Source organism: Benincasa hispida, chromosome 6, assembly GCF_009727055.1.
Source record: "Benincasa hispida cultivar B227 chromosome 6, ASM972705v1, whole genome shotgun sequence".
In the NCBI taxonomy this organism is placed as follows: domain Eukaryota; kingdom Viridiplantae; phylum Streptophyta; class Magnoliopsida; order Cucurbitales; family Cucurbitaceae; genus Benincasa; species Benincasa hispida.
Window position 1 is genome coordinate 3,862,517 of NC_052354.1, and position 21,754 is coordinate 3,884,270.

Genomic DNA, 21,754 nt, shown 5'->3' on the forward strand with positions numbered 1-21,754 from the left:
GCCGCGCTATTGGAGTTTGCGCTTTGATAATGAGTCCAGGTTGAGTTAATTGCTTCCACTCTTCAGGTTCTGCATTCTTTTGAAGTTTTTATTGTCTTTATGATTTGGAAGCTTCTTCTGCACATGCTTTTTCAATTGTTTAGAAATGTAGTTGTTTGAATCTATTAGGGTCTTGGTTGAAACCAGTGTGATTAATCGTAAGGATGCTGTGGTGTTATAGATGCAGGCTCATATGAATGATTGGAGGTGCCCGTTGAACCGTTATTGTTAATAGTCTGGTTGGAATAGATGTTAGCCCAAGATCTATAAGAAGCCGAATAGTAATTATGTGTTGAATGAACTATCCATCGTAGTTGTGACATGCCACTAAAGAGTGCGAAGACTGAGATAGAGAAGCTGTTGGCGTAAATAAGGATTATGCTTCAGGATCTTAACAGATTTAAGGTCAGAGAAAGCTTGAAAGGTCTCGCCGAAAGTTAGTAAATTCTAAAAGCACAAACTCATGAAATGCGTGCAATTTACTGTGTGTTTGTTCTCTTTTCATATTTGTGGCAGAAATGTAATCTCTACAATAAAGCCACGTAGCGATAGGGAGATTGATAAAGGAGGAAGGATAGAGGAGCGTAGTCTATTGACCGATCCATATGTGTTGAATTTAGGACGGCTCGTCGTTTACGTCCTAGCCTAGTTGGTAACACGCAACATATCTGTAGACTTGGCGTGGCAAGATAGGTTAATCTAAAGTTAAAGTGAGGGGTTGCGAAAGCCCTCTGAAAAAGGTACTTCCGATTGTCAAGAATATAGACTTCTTGACAAATACTCATGAAATAGGAATTTGCCCATTGGAAAGCATCTAACCCTTGGATTAAAGCATAGAAATGGTTCTAAATTTTGTTAACAATTTTCCTTTGTCTTTTGATTTTTTAGCTGTTTCTTGTCTTAAATAAAAACCCCGTTTTATAAGCTTTCATAGTTAAGCTTGGTTAAGGAAAAGATTAATAACATTTTCCCTGTGGATTGACTCTTACTTCCACTTTAAACTACAGAAGTTAGTTTAGAGGTTTGTTGTTCCGAAGCTTTACAAAATATTGTTTTGTTTTCAGGTGGGGTGAATAAACGACACCTACTTAGCTTTGAACACATCCATTCCAAACTTGTGGAAAATTTGAAAAATTCAACTAATGTGGGGAATTTTCAATTTTCAATTCAATTTCCATTTTCAAAATTTAAACTTAATTAAATTTCAAAACTGAATTCTTGGAATTTTCAAAAATTTGAAAAATGTTTTTATTTAAATAATTAACTAAACAATTTTAAATTAATTACTTAAATAACATTTTAATATCATAATATTAAATTAATTAAACACCAATTACATGGGATCTATTCTTGTAATTAATATTTTAAGTCCAATATTTAAATATCTATCTTCCTATTTTCGTTCAAGTTAACAAACAATAATCAATATAACTGTTTGAAATTTATAGTCAGAATATAATGAATTATATTACGACCCTAAATCTGAGAGAATTTGAACATTTCAAAATTGATCCCACTATCTGAATTTGATACATTTCATCCGCATCGCAATTCAATTATGTATCACAGTCATGATGTAATTCTTAATTTTGATCCACTTGGTGAAGAAGGGGCTAATGAATAAGTAGACCTTAAGGCAAGAATCATTAGACTGTTCTTAAATTTGTCGCAATAAAGTAGAGTTGTTAACTTTTTATCTGTGATATCTTACTTACGCTTTGACATGAGAGATTAATCACACTATCGTAACGGTTTATAACGATATACGCAAAATGCCTCCATATGACTAGATTGACAGTAAATACTATTCTTTTCTTTATAGTACAGAGTATGACTAAGGGTCAATTCATACACCTGTGCATATTTATATGTCAGTATTACACAACTTTTCAACTCAGCGTTATTTCTGATGAGTAGATAGGGTTTATGGTGATTTACGGGCACACTGTATTTCTACTGCAACACTGATCTCTACTTCAACATAGTGTGTTTTTGCTAAGGACGGGCACAAAATACATATAAGCGCAACCACCCCTTCAGCGCGATGCATTTGGGTAAGATGGATGCAAAGTGTATCTTGTCAATCCGCAAGATGCACCCTTCATCGCAATGCATACTGGAATGTGTTGTTTATTATTATTATATTATTATTTTCTTTTTATTTTTCTTTTTCTTTTTTTTTCATCAACGCAAGTCGCTAAGACTTTGCGGTATTCATTTTTTTCTTATAAGTCAGGTTAATTCACAGAAAATTTTAATAACAACGCAATTAATGCAGGAAAGTAAGGAAATTAAACAAAGCACGGAAATTAACGCAATTGAATTAAATGAGAAGTAATTTCATAAAGCAAATAAAAGCTCATTTAAGGAAGCAATAAATATGAAATTCATAAAGCAATAAAGGAAAAGCAATTAAAAAAGTAATTAAACATAGATTTTTAGAATTGTGGATTGAAAGACAATTTTCTCATGATTACCCGGCAATCCACACTTCTGGCAGGCGGTCAAGCTTGCCTGCGCAATGTCATCAAGGACATTGTTCCTTCCCATGAGATCCTGGGCTTCTGAATTACTTGGCAGCGTTCCTGATGTTCTATTGCAAAGTTCGGCTGCTAGTTGCCCCAACTTGGATTCTCCAAGTTCCTGATTGAAGATGCCTTTGACTGCATGACAGCATCGTTTTTCTCAATATACTGCTTCAGCAGGGACTCCAATGACGATGAATTTCCAGAGGTGTTTTGAGGAGGAACGGTTGGTTTTAACGGTGTGCTCTTGATGACCCTGATTCTGATTCCTAAGAAAAGGATTTCCTCGATTCCCCGAAATTATTGCTCTGATGGTTACTCGGCCCCCCTTGGTTGTGATTCCTTCCCTAACCGAAGTTAGGGTGATTCCACCAACCGAGATTGTAAGTGTTGCTGTAAAGATTATTTTGGATAGCAAACACTTGTTGCGGGTTTGATGGGCACATCTCTACAGCATGGCCCCCTCCACATTGGACGCAACTTATTGCAGCCACTTGTGCCGGCGCAATAGATTGCACTAAATTTTGAGAGATGGCACCTTGATTAAGTGCTATCATTTGAAGAAGAGAGGTCACTATGACCATTTGTGCGGCAAAAGTTGTCATTGTATCCGCTGGGATGGCATTATCGTTTCTTCTTCTCTCGGAGCCTCTTCCCCCGTACCCGTTATCCACCAAGTCATCTGTGTTTCGCGAAATGCGATTAAGGATGACCTTGGCTTCTGTGTAGGTATTATCCATGAATCCTCCAGTTGCAGAGGCATCAACAACGGCTTGCATTGATCTATTCAGGCAGTTATAAAACGTGTCCATCATAACGCAATCGGGAATCCCGATATGCGGACAGTTTTTCGCCAACATTCTGAAATGCACCCAAGCGTTGCTCAGAGTCTTGTTATCCATTTGCTCGAGTTCAGCACGTCCTTTCGTCTTCTTGCGTTGACTGCTGGAGGGAAGAACTTCTTCATGAACCGTTCCACCAACTGGTCCTATGACGTTATTTTGTTTGGCTCCAACGAATGAGCCCACCTCTTTGCCTCATCCCTCAGTGTGTATAGGAAGAGGTAAAGTTTAATTCCCTCTGGGGTTATGCCAGGGATGGAGAAAGTGTTGCACATCTCCACAAAGCTGGTAAGATGGGCATACGAGTCTTTACCTTGTAGACCTCCAAATTGCCCCGTGTTTTGTATCATTTGAAGCATGACCGACTTTATTTCGAAACGTGCATTCTCCTCAACCATTGGTCATGAAATTCCAGGCGAGAAGTCGTAGAGATTGGGTGACGCATAATTTCTCATAGGGATATTGCGGTCAACAGCAAGAAATACAGGGTCTTGCGTTGGCCGATTTGCCCCTTAATTTCCTTCGGGCCCTTTATTTATCTGCCATATTGACTCTTCTTCGCCTAGCTCTATTCTGGCGTGCCCTTGCGCGAAAAGTACACTCGATCTCTGGGTCAACTTTGAATTCTGGATCGGTTCTAGTACTTATAAACCATCAACTAGTTCTTCGCGTTAAACAGACAATACAAAGCGATCTGTGCTGCAAAATACAAAAAAAGTATTCAACACTAACCGTTACCAATCCTCGGCAACGACGCCATAAACTTGTAAGGAACGAGATGTATGTTATGTTGTGTTTATTATGTATTGCTTATACACACTACTGATGATGAAAATGATTCAATTTCATGTTGCCATAAACTTGATGACATAAATTTGATCTCTTTATCTTTATCTCCTCTAACGCATGGCTTGTGAATGAAATGAATGATGTGCTAAATATGCGCTCAAGTTCTTTTGCAATAAAGATAATTTTATGCGATACTACGTCTAAGTATATCTGTTGTTAATGATATGTTCGTAGTATGCGATGTAGTAGTGCGTGTCACAAGTTTCCTTGTGCTGAAACCAAGTATAATTCCAACGCAAGTTTTTCAGAATGATCAGAGGTCGAACACGGGGATTGTTTTCGTTAATGTGTTACTTATGTGATACATGCGATCGGTTTTTAACAATGAATAAAGAATGTTGGTTATACAAAAATGTAAATTGCGATGAAATAAAATTGCGTTTATAAGTAAAGTCCTAAGCTACTATGATACATGATACAAGATACATGATAAATGATACTGAGGTCGAGAACTGACTGTGAAGTTGTACAAAAAATCGATGTATGCGATGGCAAGTCTTTATGAATGAAGCAGAAGGAGAAAGAGTAAAGAGTAAAAACATTGCAAGTTTGTTAATCGTGTTAAGGACGCAACTAAGGTTCCGTTTTCCCTTGTCGTACACCTCTCGGTGATCGGCCGCGTCCCCATATCTCTATGGTGAAACAGGGATGAACGTGATGAACGCAAGGTTGTTTCCATCTCTGGAAATACTTCTTGCTTTACTTAACGTATTCTTCCAACCTTCTCTCGATAGGCGGAATAACATCTTCACTTCTGCTCTCACAGGTGAAGATGCCGTTGAGCATGCTTTAGCTCAATTTAATTATTTCCTTAACACAAATTAACTCACTCGCTTAATTTTCGCTATTTACCCAGGGGATTAAGAACACATCATAGAGAAAATGGATTATGGATGTATGAAAAGAGACAGAGAGATGACAATGGTGACTATCATAACATTTAATTCTAAAATTAAGCGTTTGATACATGTTGTGAATGAAAGATTAGAGAAGATGAATACAGATGATGAAATAGAGATTAGAAACAAATACAGAAAGAGTGTCAACGTCTTGACACAGATCCCGAACGAAGATTGTGCTTGCCGGGCGTGTGGGAAGTGGTGGATAGGAAAGCTTCCCTCTCAGGCTTGCTTTCTCGGTAGAATTGACCTTCGTACAGAGCTTCAGCTATGGGAGTTGGAAGAATTCTTTGCTCAGAGACTCACCTCTCGGTCTTGTTTCATGGTTCTCTCTGATCTACTCTGAACAGTCGCTTCAGACCAGCCTCTCTCTTAGAATCAGTATATGCACATCTCTATGTATACATGTATCCCTTCTCAGTGAATTTCCAGAGGCTATTTATAGGCAAGACTTGGCTCTTTGAATGTGTGGTCCCCACTGTATAGTTATGGTAGTTCCTGAAATGGCGGAATGAGAAATTCCTTCTGTTACGCAATCAACCCGTCAGAAATGCACAACTGAAAGCTGTACACTTTTCAGAGTCTTTTGAAAATGCGTTGCCCTTTACATGTTCGATCTATCGCCACATGCGGTGTTGTTTTTTTATTACTGCATGCAGTTGAAATTGTGTTGATTGCTAGAGCTCTTGATCGATTGTCGCATGCGCCGTCATTGCATTGATCATCTCTTCGTTCTTGATTGATGGGCGCAATGCGACGTAGATGCATTGTTCATTTTGTCTTTGAGCCATGAACGCATGCGGTGACTGATTTCCTTCAAAACAGAAACTAAAACATTCTATTCTACCATCGCAATGGTGTTAGTGGGTGTATTGATGACAGTTCATAATTTTTGTATCTCTTAGCCAATTTGTATACTATCGACGCAACTTTCCTTTCTTTTAGCTGCAATATATAAATAAAACAGTATAAATAACTTGTATTTCTACAAGTTATCAGTAAGGAGAAGTAGAAGGGTAAGGCAAACGTTGCTTCATCCTCCAGGACATTCCATAGAGGTTCGACCTCAGGAACGAAGTCTACACCTTCTGCTTTTAACTCTGCAAAAAGGGAAGAAGAAGAAGGGTGGTAAGGGAAAAGGGATGGCATATGCTAACCCACCGTCTGTCGCCCCAAGGAGGCATTCATAAGTTTCTAAGGGAAATTGTTTCCACTGCAACCAAGATGGACGCTGGAAGAGGAACTGTCCTCGATATCTGAAAGAGAAAAAAGCAGCTAAGGTTAAGGCCAAGGCCGATAAAGGTAAATGTGATTTACTTGTGCTTGAAATTTGTTTAGTGGAGAATGATGATTCTACCTAGATAATCGATTCAGGTGCCACTAACCATGTTTGTTCTTCTTTTCAAGGGATTAGATCTTGGCGACAGTTAGATGCTGGTGAGATGACGATGTGAGTAGGCATCGGGCACATCGTTTCAGCTGTGGCAGTGGGAGGACTTCAGTTAGCTTTACAGAATAGGTTTCTTATTTTAAATGATGTATATATTGTTTCTGAACTAAAAAGGAGCCTTATTTCTGTAAAGTGTTTATTGCAATGTAAATATACTATCTCGTTTAATGTGGATAAAGCATTTATTCATAAAGATGATGTTTTTATTTGCACAACAAATTTGGAATCGAATTTATATATGCTAAGGTCGTTAGCCATTAATTCCCTCCATAACACTGAATTGTGCAGAACTGGCGTAACTCAATCAAAACGTCGACGAATTTCTTCAAAAGAAAATGCCAAACTTTGACATCTTTGTTTAGGGCACATCAATCTCAATAGGATTGAGAGAATGGTGAAGAATAGACTTCTAAGTGAGTTAGAAGAAAATTCTTTGCCAGTGTGCGAATCTTGCCTTGAGGGTAAGATGACTAAACGACCTTTTACTGAAAAAGGTTATAGAGCCAAGGAGCCTCTTGAGTTAGTACATTCTGACCTTTGTGGTCCTATGAATGTGCGAGCCCGAGGTGGCTATGAGTATTTTATCAGTTTCACTGATTATTACTCTAGGTATGGGTATGTTTATCTTATGCAACAGAAGTCTGAATCCTTTGAAAAGTTCAAAGAGTTCAAGGCTGAAGTTGAAAACGCATTAGATAGATGGATTAAAACACTTCGATCAAATCGAGGTGGAGAGTTTTTGGACTCGGCATTCCAGGACTATTTTATAGAACATGGAATCGTTTCCCAACTCTCAGCGCCAGGTACACCTCAGCCGAATGGTGTAGTAGAGAGGAATAGGACCTTGTTAGACATGGTTCACTCGATGATCAGTTACGCTTCTTTACTGGACTCGTTTTGGGGTTTTGCAGTGGAGACTGCGGTATACATACTCAATTGTGCTCCCTCCAAGAGTGTTGCAAGAACACCTCTGAAGTTGTGGAACGGGCGTAAAGCTAGTTTATGCCACTTCCGCATTTGGGGTTGCCTTGCACATGTGCTTGAGGCTAATCCCAAGAAGTTGGAACCACGGTCGAGGTTATGCCTCTTTACAGGCTACCTTAAAGGTACACGAGAGGGTTATTTTTATGATCCGATGGAAAATATGGTGTTTGTTTCAACAAACGCTACTTTTCTAGAAGAGGATCATATAAGGGAGCACAGTCCACGAAGCAAACTCATGTTGCGTGAGCTTTTCAATGAAACTATTGAAACTTCAACAAGAGTTGTTGAAGAGCCTGCTACATCAGCAAAGATTGTTGATGGGAGTTCATTCAATAGGTCGATTCCACCTCAAGAGTTGAGGGAATCTCGACGTAGTGAGAGGGTTGCGAACCCACCCATTCCCTATCTGGGTTTCACGAAAATCCTTGCTATAGTAGTAGATGGTGACGTTGAGGATCTGTTGTCTTATAAGAAGGAATGGAGAATGTTGACCGGGATGGCGACATTGATGAACCTTGTGTTTACAAGAAGATCATCAACGCTTCAGTAGTCTTCTTAGTGGTATGTAGACGGTATCCTACTCATTGGGAATGATGTAGGTCTACTGACTGCAGTTAAGAACTGGCTAGTGACCCAATTCCAAATGAAAGATTTGGGAGAGGCTCAGTTTGTTCTAGGTATACAATCTTTCAGGATCATAAGAACAAAGTGCTAGCACTGTCTCAGGCATCGTACATTGACAAGATGTTGCTCAAGTGCTCGATGCAAGACTCCAGGAGGGGCTTATTGCCGTTCAGGCATGGAGTCACTTTGTCTAAGGAAATGTGTCCTAAGACGCCTCAAGAGGTTGAAGAGATGGGCAAGTGGGAGATTTTCTTATACTAGGCTTTTGTGCCCTAGTTTATTGTTTTGTACTAGTTTATTGTACACCTCACTTCGCTTAAGGACAAGTGGAAGATTGTTGGGATTGATGCCCTAAAGTCTCGTGTCCTGTAATTTGTAAACAGTATGTATGAACGCTTGTTTTGTTAATATATGATATTTACTTCACATCTTGTATTTTTGCTCAGTTTCTTGTTTTATTGCTTTACCATAAACCAATAAACATAAAATCCTTGGTTATTTGTATGTGACTCAAGCATGTATGTGGTGACATACAAGTGGATCATGTCTTGAGTGATAACCAAAATGGTCTATAGTACATGGATATAGAAGGGAAACCTTATCCTGGTAACGATATGGATGCGGCCCGCTTTGTCGAATGGTCACAAGTGTTATGACTTGTCATAGATGGTCTGATCTTGATCATTCGTATTGGGGACTTGCGAGCAGGGGTGTCCTATACAAAGAGTTTGTATAAGACCTGACCACGAAATGTTGACATCTCGTTATATAACACCGTTTATGACAGAGACGTCACATTACTAGGATGACCATAGGTAACATGACCTCAATCCTGAGTGAGTTGGGAACTCCTACCATTGAGGGTGGTCCTTTGATTTATATGGGTATAAGTGGCTAGTTCGCCGATTCAAACCTACAATTTTGGGGATTCGTTTGATTTGGGAGCTGGGAACCCAACTACACAAGATGGAATTCACTCCTTCCCCGAGGCAGGGGTAAGTAGATAGATAACTCCCTTAAAGGCTAATTTCAGGGCATGAACGATGTGGTGCCACACACCTTCTCTTGGCCCAAGAGGTGTTCACACATAGTTGGACTATGTTGTATTGTTCATTAGAGGAATCAGTGGTACTTAAGAAGTGAGATGTAACTACAGGGGCAAAACGGTAAATTGGCCTAGTTATACTTACGAGCATCTATGAAGTGTCATCGTACTCATGATTGGTTATATCCAATGGACACAGAAATATATCTGTGGTAAGAAGAGTTCAACTTTTGGTCTTTGGTGGAATGCCTGACAGTTAACGGATGGTGGATCTCGTGGCTAAAGAGTTTAGTCAGCTATTCACGAACCGTTGGAGCTTCAAGCCATAGGTCCATTAGGTCCCCTGGGTAGCTTGGATAAAGTCGAGAACCAGTATTTATGGTTAATTTGAAATGTTCAAATTGACAAGAGGAAGTTTGATTATATATGATATAATTGGACTGGTTAATTATATATGATATAATTGGCTAAATGTATGAGATACATTATTTTGGAGGAATTTAGATATAAATATGATTTATATCAAGTAGAGAAAAAAAAAGACTATAGTAGATATGTGATATCAAACTATAGGTTAAAAATATAATATGATTGTATTTATTAGTTAATTAGTTGGTTAATTATATGATAATGAATCCAAAATTCATATTCGGACGTGGGTTAGTGGGGCAACGTCGGTTATTGTAACTGATGATTTAAAATGAAAATAGTTTTCATTTTAATTGATCGCCCAAACGATTTCGAGAGCGCGCATTGGTGAACATTCTAAGCGATCGCTTAAGAAAATCGAGAGACTATACGATTGCACTCTCCGCCTAAACGATCGTCTTCCTCGCACCTAAACGATCGCACATTGTCGCCTACACGATCTCATAGCTTCTCTAAACGATCGTATAGTGTGTTGATTTAGCTAAACGATCGTATACCTTTTTCTAAACGATCGTTCAGTAAATCCTACACGATCGTGTAGCTTCTCCTAAACAATAAGCAGTCTGCTATGTGATAGCGTCTTTTTCCCTCCCACTTGCTTATCGCCTACACGATTCGTGTTTCCTTCTTCCTCTACCAAATTCACTAACCCTTTAGGTTTTCACTCCGAGAATACCCAGGGCTCTTTAGTGGTGGTGTCGTCCCCATTGCAGTCGTGAGTTCACGTTGTTCGTGCTGCTACAATCGACGTTTCTGCTGGGCGTTGGTAGATGGCGTGGAGGTTTTCCACTGCGTTGAAGTTCTGAAGTGTGAAAACTGTCTTCAACTGGTATGGAATTCTCTCCCTTGTGGTTTATCTTGTTCTTAGCATGCCGATAATTAAGTTTTGTTTGTATAACTGTATGTGTTGAATGTATATTGTTGTATTTCGGTCTCTGTGAGATCGGAACGATCCGAACGCACTCATGAAACTCTTAGATATGAGATCCTTAAAAAATACCATAAGAGGGGTTAGTGGATTTTTCCAGTTTTTGGGACTGGAAAAATCCACTAACTCAAATCAATTTCAATGAAATTTATTTTTCTTTTTAAAAACTATTTTATTTAAATTTTAGTTTTATAATATTAAATCAATAAAACATCAATTCCATCAATATGATTCAAATTCATATAATTAATATTTAAATCATAATTTATATATTAATTGATTCTCCAATCTTTAATTTCGACTAAATTAAACGTTTTAATTGCATCGTATACAATCCATTGAAAACCCTAAAACCAAATTTGAATATTTCAAATTCATAACCCTAAATTCAAAATTCATCCAATCAATACTCAATTTATTATTCCAATTTATTATTCCAATTTATGAGCTAGTAGAGGGACCTACTGGACCTACAGATCATGAGCTCCAACTATTTGTAATCAATTGGTTAAACTCTTTAAATCGAATTAATTACTTTTCGTTAACCATCAAGACACACCACTATAGCTCGATAGTTGCACTCTCCCCATTGTAGATGTATTTCTATCCATGTTAACCATAATCAGTAAGTCAATCTTTCACAGATTGTTCGTATTTACAGCTAGGTCAAAATTACCATTTTACCCCTATAAATACATCTTGTTCCTTAAGCTCCCACTGATCCTTTAATGAACAACTGATTCGGATTACCACTTATGAATTATGTACCTCTCTATCATGAGAGGGTCGGGCCCGATTGTTTAAGACCAGGATTCAATACTTAAGAGAACAACCTATCCGCTAACCCTTAGACGAGTAGGAGCGAATTCCATCTCGCAAGGCTATGTCCCCAGCTATCTATCCGGTCTTATCCCCAATATTAGAAGGCTTATTGAGCAGTGCTGTTGGACTACTCTCACCCATGTAGATCAAAGGACAATCCTGAATAAACAGGAGTTCATAGCTAGCTCAAGATTAAGATCGAGTTATCTTAGGTTACTTTAGTATGAAATAATCAGTTTTAACAGTAAACGGTTGTTACAAAGGAAAGTGACTATTTCATGGTCCAGTATTTATGCAAACTCATTGCATAGGATGCTCCCACTCACATGTCTCTACATGAATGATCTGTGGATCACATCATTTATATTACCTATACAAAATGGGCCGCATTCAATAGTGTTACCAGGATGAGATACCCAATTTCATCCATATACATATAGACCATTTAGGCTATATACTATTAACTTGATCCTATTTATGTCACTACATAGAGTTAAAGTATTCGTAATATAGCCCTGGATATGTTTATTGGATTTTCACAATAGAATTCAATATCAATCAACTTTATCGAATAAGATTCTCAATAATATTTTATTGATAAATAGAATGTTTAACACGAAATTTACGCGAGTTTAGGACATTCCCAACATGATATTATTACAATTCTCCTCATTTGATTTTTGTTTAAAAAATTTAAAATGTCATATTAGATGTAAGAATTGTATTGTAATTTTATATCGACTTTTTGTGTTATAAAGAACCAACCTCAGACATGGGTGTAAATAATGGTGAAGTTGGATAGAACTAAAGTTAGGATCCATTATCAAGTTGATCTATGTAGTTATTTCAAACGGAGATATGCTGTTAAGGAGCCGTCTTTTATTGGGAATGTAGATAACTAAAATCTTTAGATGTCTAGAATTATAGATATTCGATATATTTAGATAATCATGTTTATTTTGTAGGAATATTTTTGTAGAAATCTAAGAATATTTTGATAATTGTGTTTGTTTAATAGGATTTCTATTTACATAATATTCCAAGAATGTCCTTATGGCTATTTATTAATTTATAATTAATAATATAATTTAAACTTATATATCATGTTTGTTTTTATCGATTTGAGTTTCTTTTGAAATAAGTAGATTTATATTTTGTTGACAAAATAATATCATAATTTCATATTTTTTATAATATAAATATTAATTGAAAATTTAAATTTGAATATCTTGTTAAAAATAATAAGAACTATGAATTTGTTGATGGCAAAATTCGGCCAAAGGAATTCATTTGACTTTCACATGCCACCAACGATAAATTTATAATTTGAGGAAATGTTACTTGCAAAACAATAAAAAATAATACAACAATGTGGTACTTGCCACAAACACTCTGATGCTTAAGTTAGATTTTAACACAAAAGTCTATGTAACACCCGGACCCTCCCAGAATTCCTTAGGGTGAGAGAAGAACTCATAATTTAAGTCTTGGAAGGAAAAAGTTTAGTCAGGTTCCTAAACTATGGAAGGAAAAGGTTTAGTCAGGTCCCTAAACTATGCCTTGGAGTTAAGAATACTTGATGGGAACCCAAGCTGGAAAATTTGAAAGTAGAAATTTTGGCTAAGTATTAGAACCATGCTTTGAAGGTGGCATCAAGTAGTCACCTTTAGTAGTCAAGAAAATGGCTAAGTATGGAAACCATGTAGTTGACATAGGAATAAAGGAGAAGTTGGAGAAGAAAAGTTTAGCCAAGTGTTAAAAAATTTAAGAGTTGGAAGCATAGTAAGTTGGAGGGAAGAATTTTGGCTAAGTGTCAAGACTATACTTTGAACCTAGAATTGGCCTGAAAATGGAAGAAAACAAATTGGCTAAGTATTGGGGAACAAGGTAAATGCCTAGGCCAAGGAAGAAGGAGGAAATTGGACTAAATATTAAGTATGAAATGAGTCATCTTGAAGTTAGAAACATAACTGGAAAAAGTAGGAACCTTGGACACAACCCTAAGATAGAAATGCTCATTTGGACACATGTTAGGGCAACTTTAGCTACACTGGATAGGTCAAATGCCTAGGTGGAAGAAATGGTTAAGTGTTGGACAACCATACTTCAATCTAGGCACAACCAAGTGACACATGGTAATGAGGTAGGGAACGGATAAAGGTCCAAGCTGGAAATTTGGCAAAGTGTTGGATAACATATGATCTAATCAGGAGGTAGAACCCTAGAGCTTGAAGGTTGGACGCCTAGGAAGTATGTTGGATGCATGGGAGGATAAATAAAAGCCAATTTAAACCTAAGAAAATTAAGTTTAGAGCTTGAGGTAACCATGAAGGAGGAAGCTAAAATAAGAAAGGGAATCAGTCTGATTCTATCTCTGTTCGTTCCGTTTGAAGAAAGGAAGGATCCCAAAGAATCGATCTTTCTTTTAGTTATTGAATCTCTCTTTGATTGATCAATGTGTGATATTCTGAATCCTCATTACTAATGGAATCGAAATGATCTCTAAGAGAAACAAGGAAAATACATGCCTTGAGAACATAACATAATTGGACGCCTAGGTGAGGAAGTTGAGTGGTTTGGGGAGCACTTAGGGAAGTCTAAGTCACAAAGGATTGGTAGGTAGGCGTTAGACTTCATCTTGGATGCATGATAAAAGAGTTGGAAGTTTTGGGACACATTAAAGGAGCCATACGTTGGAGTAGGGCTAAGTAGGGTTGATGTGTCTTCACCAAATGCAACCTTGGGAGTCTCAACAAGAGGTGGACGACTTAGAATCAAGCTTGAAGCATGAAAAGTTTGAGGAAGACACTTCAAACAAGCACCAGGCGTTGGACATGGTTGGAGAAGGACACATCAATTAGCATGCAAGTAGGAGGTGTAATGATCTTGGTGCTGGACTTTGCATGGTGCTGACACTTAGAATTTTCATGAAGTAGGAGGTGTCATATTTTTGTAGCTTGAGGGGATGATGAGGATTGTTTTCTAAGGCCTATAAATACCTTAAGGGAGCCTCATTTTCTATCCCAACTCAAAATCTCCCAAAGAGGACTCAAAAGAGGGAGTGTTGGAGAGGATTAGGGTTCTAGGGATATGGCATGCATTGGAATGGACCAACCATGCATCCATGAAGTAGTTCAGGCATCCATCTGGGTCTGTGATGAGTTAGGAAGATGGTCCATGCGTCCAAGATGGTGTACCATGCATCTAGCTAGCCTAGGGGGCCAACCATGCGTCCAACTAGTGCTGAGGAAGGCTACCATGTGTCCATAGTGGTCCTGAGTTGATCTGAAGACTGTTTTCATGTTCGTTGGAGTTGGTAAGCTAAGTTTAGGGCCAAGAATGTAATTTAAGGTTGTTCTAACCATAAACATGAGATTCTAAGTTAATATTAGGCTAGTGCATGCTCAGGATTCCAGAAGGAGACAGAAAGCAAGAAGGCTTGGAAAGAGAGGAGGAAAACTGCTGGCAAACTATGAGTGAATGTTTTAACAAAACTTTAGAAATTATATTTTTATGTTTTGAGTTATTTAAAACTCTTGTTTGAATGTTTAAGTTATGGTTTTGAAAGTAAGTTTCAAAACCATTAGATCTACTACCAAGTTGAGAGCTCCGCGTGCATGTATCATGAGTGCTATGCATTGAGTTGGTTTTGCATTAGCACTAAGACTGAGTGTGTTGAGTTGGTTCCACCTCAGTAAATGAAGGTGTGAGTATGATTCCACCTCATTACTTAGGAGTATGGAGTTGGTCTACCCCAAGGAAGCTTGGGTACAGGTTTGATGTATGATTTATTATGCACTCAGTAAGTTTATTGAAAAGCTTTACTATATAGTTTTGCATAGTTTTCTTTAAAAGTTTGTTTATAAAATGTCACTAATTCGGCATCCCAGCTCATGTTTTCCAAAATGTTTTCCCTAGGTAGCGAAAAAAATGAGCTCCAGGATGCTGCTAAGGTCAAGATCTGCTACACTATTGCCGCACTTCCGAGCTTAAGCTGCTGTTATGAGTTTTTGTAGTTAAGTGTCTATAATTACTTAGTTAAGTTATGGATTGTATAAAATTTTTATTGTTGTAAAAAATAAGTTTAGCTAAAAGCTGTTGTTATATTTACTTGGCTCAGCAGTGAAGAAGAGTTGGGGTGAGATGGGCAGTAGGTATCACAAAAGGGTGGTATCTACCATCCTCATGCCTCCTTTAGGGCTCGAGAGGTGAGCTCGTGAAGGGGTGTGACAGTTTGAGCAAGTAGTTTTAAATGGGAGATGAACTTACCTTTTGCAGGACTGTCATGATCTATTTATACTAGAGTTTAGGGGTTTTCCTCATCCCTTTAGAGTTAGTAATCTACTTCCTTTACTTATTTGGAACAAGACACTAAGGGTTGGACTTGGGTCACAAAGGATGTTCTAGAATAAAGAGTTGACGCAGATTGGCTACTCGAGGGATTCACTAGCCTTGGGCCAATTGGGTTTTGGCCCAACTATCTTTTCTGTATCTTTTAGGAACTCTCGTGGGCTTGCTTCCTACCAATTTTGGGTCCATTTTTAGGATTAGGTAACTCTCCTAGTTTTACTTTTTATCTTTATCATTTACCGGTACATAATTGCCCATAACAGATCTAACATAAAAAGATGATATATATGGTTGACATTATTTCTTTTAGATATATAATGTAAATGAAGAGTGATATATATATATATATAATAGAAAAAAAGGAAGGACAAAAAAGTACAACATGGATGCCTTCAACTTGGGAATATGGAAAACCCATCTTTTAAGAGAGCATCCAAAACTCTCAAGATTTAGATGCCATGGTATCTTATAATACCACAAAACAAATACAATAATCCAACAAATATGATGTTCATCGACAAAACAAACGGCTCCTAAATGTTAATTTCAATGAGGTCCCACCTTCTTAGTTTAAGAATGAATTACACATAAATTGTTTTATAAACATTATGTCAGTTGAACTATACTCAGGTTGACAATTGAACTCAATTATTGGAAAGTGAAAAATGCATATTAAGAAGGTGTGGATGGAAGCTTTGTTCTTACATATTTGTCTTTTGTTGGCTTTTCTTTTCTCGATTTGTTTTTTTCTCATGGAAAGGTTGACGGCTTTAATTCAAGTCAAAGCCGAACGCCAATCAAGAAAAGAAAAAGATAAAAGAAAAGAGAAAAGAAGTCGCATTCAAAGGTCAGTCGTCTGATATGGACGAACCGTAGAAAAAGTTTTGAAAATCAATGGAAATTCCAAATTTTTTCTGCTAATTCAGTAATTCTTCTCTATCACCTTCACCAAGTCGTCAATGGCTTCCTCAACCACAAAGCAATTAGCTGCTGCTTCTTCTTCTTCTTCTCCTAGATACACGTTTGACGTCTTTCTCAGCTTCAGAGGCGAGGACACTCGCAAGAACATCACCAACCATCTTTACGAAGCTCTGAGGCGACAGGGCATCGTTGTTTTCAGAGATGACGATGAACTCGAGAGAGGGAAGACCATTGGTGGTACGCTAACCAAATCGATCAAGGAATCCAGGTGTACCATTGTTATTCTCTCTGAAAGATATGCAGATTCCAAATGGTGCTTGAGGGAATTGGCTGAGATTGTCGATTCCAAGAACACATTAGGTCAACTGGTTCTCGCGGTTTTCTACAAAATTAGTCCCTCCGATGTCATCAGTCCTACTGGGATTTTTGAGAAATTCTTTATTGGATACGAAAATGATCCTAAGGAGAAATTTGACGAGGTTCAGAGCTGGAGGAACGCCATGAAAGTAGTTGGAGGTCTCCCTCCATGGCTTGTAAACGAGGAGTATGATTCTTGCTCCTTTTCCCTTATACATCATTGTCATCATCGTTATTGTCTCCCTTAGCTGTTGGATTTGGAACTTGAAATTCATGTTTGAGTGATGTTGGAAGTAAATCAAGTGTGATTCTGATAGCCTGGTTTCTTAGAATTTTTCTACTAACATCTCATGTCTTCAGTTTTGCATTTGATAAGGCATATATCTAGGACTGTGATCGTCTCTGTTGAATATTTAATGACTATACTTATATTTTAACCTTCTATAAATGAAGCCATAGGATCAGGGATAGTTGCAAATATAGCAATCAAGCATAAAGTATTAGCAGATATAGCACAATGCAAAGAAATTTGTAGATACAATGAAATTTAGATTCCGCTCTTGGAGGTAAACTATATCACTAATAGGAGTCTATCAACGATATAGTCTATCACTAATAGATTGCTATATTAGTATTTCTTTAAAAGTGTTGCTATACACTTAATTATTAGCATAAAAAGTGCTACTCATTTCAATTACCCTAGGATTAATTGGGAGAACTTGCCTACGTGAATGAAAATTAGTTTGTATTATGTGCAGGACCGAAACAGAGAGAGTCCAAAACATTGTTAAGCATGCTTTCAATCTTCTGCGTCCTGATTTGCTTAGTAATGATGAGAATTTGGTTGGCATGAACTTGAGATTAAGCAAAATGAATATGCTTATGGGCATAGGGTTGGATGATAAGCGCTTTATTGGGATATGGGGGATGGGTGGAATAGGCAAGACAACTATTGCCAAAGCTGTTTTCAAAAGTGTGGCCCGTGAATTCCATGGAAGTTGCTTTCTGGAAAATGTTAGGAAAACTTTGAAGGATGTTGGAGGCTTAGTATCCTTGCAGCAGAAACTTCTGTCCGATACTCTAATGAGAGGAAAAGTTCACATTAAAGATGGTGATGGAGCTGTGATGATAGAGAAAAACCTAAAAAATAAAAAGGTTTTTGTTGTTTTAGATGATGTTGATCATTTGAGCCAGGTGAAAGAACTGGCAAGAGGAGAAGAATGGTTTGGTTGTGGAAGTAGAATCATCATTACAACTAGAGATGAAGGTTTGCTTCTTTCTCTTGGAGTTGATATAAGATACAATGTTGATAGTTTCAGTGATGAAGAGGCTCTTCAGCTCTTCTGCCATGAAGCATTTGGGGTAAAGTTTCCCAAGAAAGGTTATCTGGATCATTGTATGCAATTTATAGAATACGCTGAGGGCCTTCCATCAGCAATCAAGGCTCTTGGGTATTCCTTGCACGGTAGATTGATTCCGTCATGGGAAGATGGCATAAGAAAGTTAAATGTTTCTTTAAACAGGGAAATATATGAAAATTTGAAAATTAGTTATGATGCACTAGGAACGCAAGAGAGGATATTCTTTTTGGATATTGCTTGTTTTCTTAAAGGACAGAGCAAAGACATAGTCATTGACACATTCGTGAATTTTGAAATTGATGCTGCTTATGGACTTCTTACCAAAAAGGATGATGCAAATGAACTTATAAAAAAATTTGCTGCTGATGCACTAAAAAATTTGCAGGAGAAATCCCTCATAACTGTGCCTAATAACAAAATACAGATGCATAATTTACTCCAAAAACTAGGTCAAGAAATCTTTCGTGGGGAGTCATCGGGAAAATGTAGTAGGCTATTTCATCGAAAGGATATGAACCATGCTTTAAGGCATAAACAGGTAAAACTTCAATAAGGAAATGTAAGCAATGTTACTCATAGTTCAAACAGAAGCATTTCTGACTTTGAATTCTTCTCATTGCATATTCTCAGGGAGTTGAAGCCATTGAAACCATTGTCTTGAACTCGAACGAGCATGGAGAGTCGTACTTAGATGCCAAGTTCTTTTCAGCAATGACCGGTCTAAAAGTGTTGCATGTTCATAATGTATTCCTATCTGGAGATCTTGAGTATCTCTCAAACAAGTTGAGACTTCTCAGTTGGCATGGATATCCCTTCAGGCATTTACCATCGGGTTTCAAGCCAAGTGAACTATTGGAACTCAATTTACTGAATAGCTGCATTGAAAATCTTTGGAGAGAAACAAAGGTACATAACTTTTATCAATAATATTGTTTTTTTTTTTTGAAGGTTGAATTGATAATATGATAACATTCTTGTAGCCATATCTTTTTTAACAGAGGTTGGATAAATTGAAGATAATAAACCTTAGTAATTCTGTATTCTTGTTGAAGACCCCTGATCTGTCAATGGTGCCAAATCTTGAGAAGTTGGTCTTGAATGGTTGTATAAGACTAGAGGAGCTTCACCAATCTGTCGGAACTCTGAAGCATCTAAGCTTATTGGATCTTAAGGATTGCAAATCTCTCAATACCATTTGTTCTAATATTTGTCTTGAGTCACTCAAGATTTTCATTCTTTCTGGTTGTTCAAAACTGGAAAAATTTCCGGAGATTGTGGAAAACATGAAACTTGTGACAGAGCTTCATTTAGATGGCACTGCTATACGAGAATTGGATGACTCGATTGGAAAACTCACTGGCCTCGTTTTGTTGGATCTTAGAAACTGCAAAAATCTTCTTACACTTCCAAACACCATTGGTTGCTTAACATCCATTGAACATCTCGCATTGGGTGGATGCTCAAAGCTTGATCAAATTCCTGACAGCTTGGGGAACATTTCTTGTTTAAAGAAGCTTGATGTGAGTGGTACTTCTGTTAGTCATATCCCGTTGTCTCTACGACTTTTGACGAAACTCGAAGTATTGAATTGTGAAAGCCTGTCCCGAAAATTATGCCATTCGTTGTTCCCATTTTGGAGTACGCCGAGGAATAACATTTCACATTCATTTGGTTTGAGGTTGATAACTTGCTTATCGAATTTTCTTTCCGTGAAGGTTCTGATTTTTAGTGATTGCAAGCTGGTAGATGGAGACATACCCAACAACCTCAGCTGTTTGTCTTCATTGCAATTTCTGGATCTAAGCAGGAACCTTTTCACCAACCTGCCTGATAGTTTGAGTGAACTTATCAATCTCAGATGCCTTGTATTGGACAACTGCAGTAGGCTCAGGTCAATACCGAAGCTCCCAGGCAGTATACGTTATGTACTCGCCAGGGATTGTGTCTCACTGAAAGAACACTATAACCAAGAAGATCACAGGCCTCTAAGTGAAACAGAAGTAAGGGTCCTTAGTTACCCCACGTCTGCTGAACACCAAAACTCCAAAATCACCCGGTTAATGATGTCAGGTATGTGCACAGCATGGGAGAACGGGGGTTGAAGATAGTATCAGGTATTTTTTTCCTTTTTCTTCTCACTTTGTTAACTTCCATTAAGATGCATTCAGTACACCAAATTGAAAAGATAGCTCTTGATGTTATGTACTTCGAATCGTTACTACTTACACTTTGCATGTTGTATCAATCATATCTTTTAACTCGTATTTCTTCTTTTCCCAGCCTACAGTCTACACTTTGCCAGTCAGCCATACAAAATATAGTTACAAAACGGGGGATTAGTAACTAGTATTTGGTTTTGTATGGCTTTAATTTTTAATCGGATTCTGATTGTAATTTTAATTTGGACGTACTTTAGTTTCATAGTAACAAGTTCCAAGGACAAATCATTCATTAGACCTCTTTATACCAAAATTCTTTATACGGTTTGTCTTCCTTGGTCATTGATTGGAAGCCGATAGTTTAATTCTTTATATGGTTTGTTTTCCTTGGTCAATTCTAGGACTCTTATTTGGCTTGTTTTATGCTGTGCTGTAATTGTATGCTTTGATATTGTTTATTGTTGTATTTATAGGAACCAAGCTCTTGGATAGAGATGGAAGACTTTGAAAGAAGAAACCAAAGTCAAGGTGGAAGCATCTCAATGCATCCAGACAGTTAGAGTGTACATGGGTTTGGTTGAGTTGAGAGGATTTTTTGGACCAATCATCAATTTGGGTAGGTTGGGTGAGGTACTAGAAACACATGAACAATGAGTTCGACGAGACTCAACCCATGTTAATAATTATAAATTTAGGCCTTGTAGTGAAAAAAATATTTTCAAAATTAAGTGTCGATTTTTTATGTTACGAATTAGTCTTTATATTTTATTAAAAAAAAAAAAAATGGCTATCAATTTTCATGTGTAAGAAGTCTGGTTAAATTTTTATGATATTTTTATAATACGGACTAAATGGTTACAAATTGTAAAGTACATAGATTAAATTGTTACTTATTAAAGTTGAAGGACTAAAATGTTACAAATTGAAAAGTACAAGGATGAAAGTATTACAAATTAAAGTTTAGAGATTAAATCGTTACTTTTATAAAAGTTCAGGGAATAAAAATATTTTTCAAACCTTCGTTTTTTATTTGTGGCCACTATTTGTTATCATGCTCTCTTGTTCTTGTTTTTAGTGTTACATATGCACACACAACCAAATCAAATCCAGATAGTTCAAGATGTTTGGATTATCGAATTATTTGAACATTCCTACGGTAGCGTCACAATG

At 37.3% G+C, this 21,754-nt stretch overlaps 1 protein-coding gene across 3 annotated transcripts; it reads left to right on the forward strand.

Annotated features, from left to right (window-relative positions):
• Positions 1-16,602: 16,602 nt before the first annotated feature.
• On the forward strand, positions 16,603-21,368 carry LOC120079726 (TMV resistance protein N-like). Of its 3 annotated transcripts, none has more exons than XM_039034070.1 (5): positions 16,603-17,251; positions 17,823-18,963; positions 19,056-19,331; positions 19,424-19,945; positions 20,141-21,368. In XM_039034070.1, exons 1-5 carry the CDS (start codon positions 16,746-16,748, stop codon positions 20,525-20,527), a joined length of 2,832 nt encoding a protein of 943 aa, XP_038889998.1. In that variant the 5' UTR covers positions 16,603-16,745; the 3' UTR covers positions 20,528-21,368. The 3 variants fall into 3 exon arrangements, with proteins under 3 accessions (XP_038889998.1, XP_038889997.1, XP_038889996.1); XM_039034069.1 differs by having other exon boundaries at positions 16,604-17,251; positions 19,424-20,539; positions 21,058-21,368; XM_039034068.1 differs by having other exon boundaries at positions 16,604-17,251; positions 19,424-21,368.
• Positions 21,369-21,754: the final 386 nt, after the last annotated feature.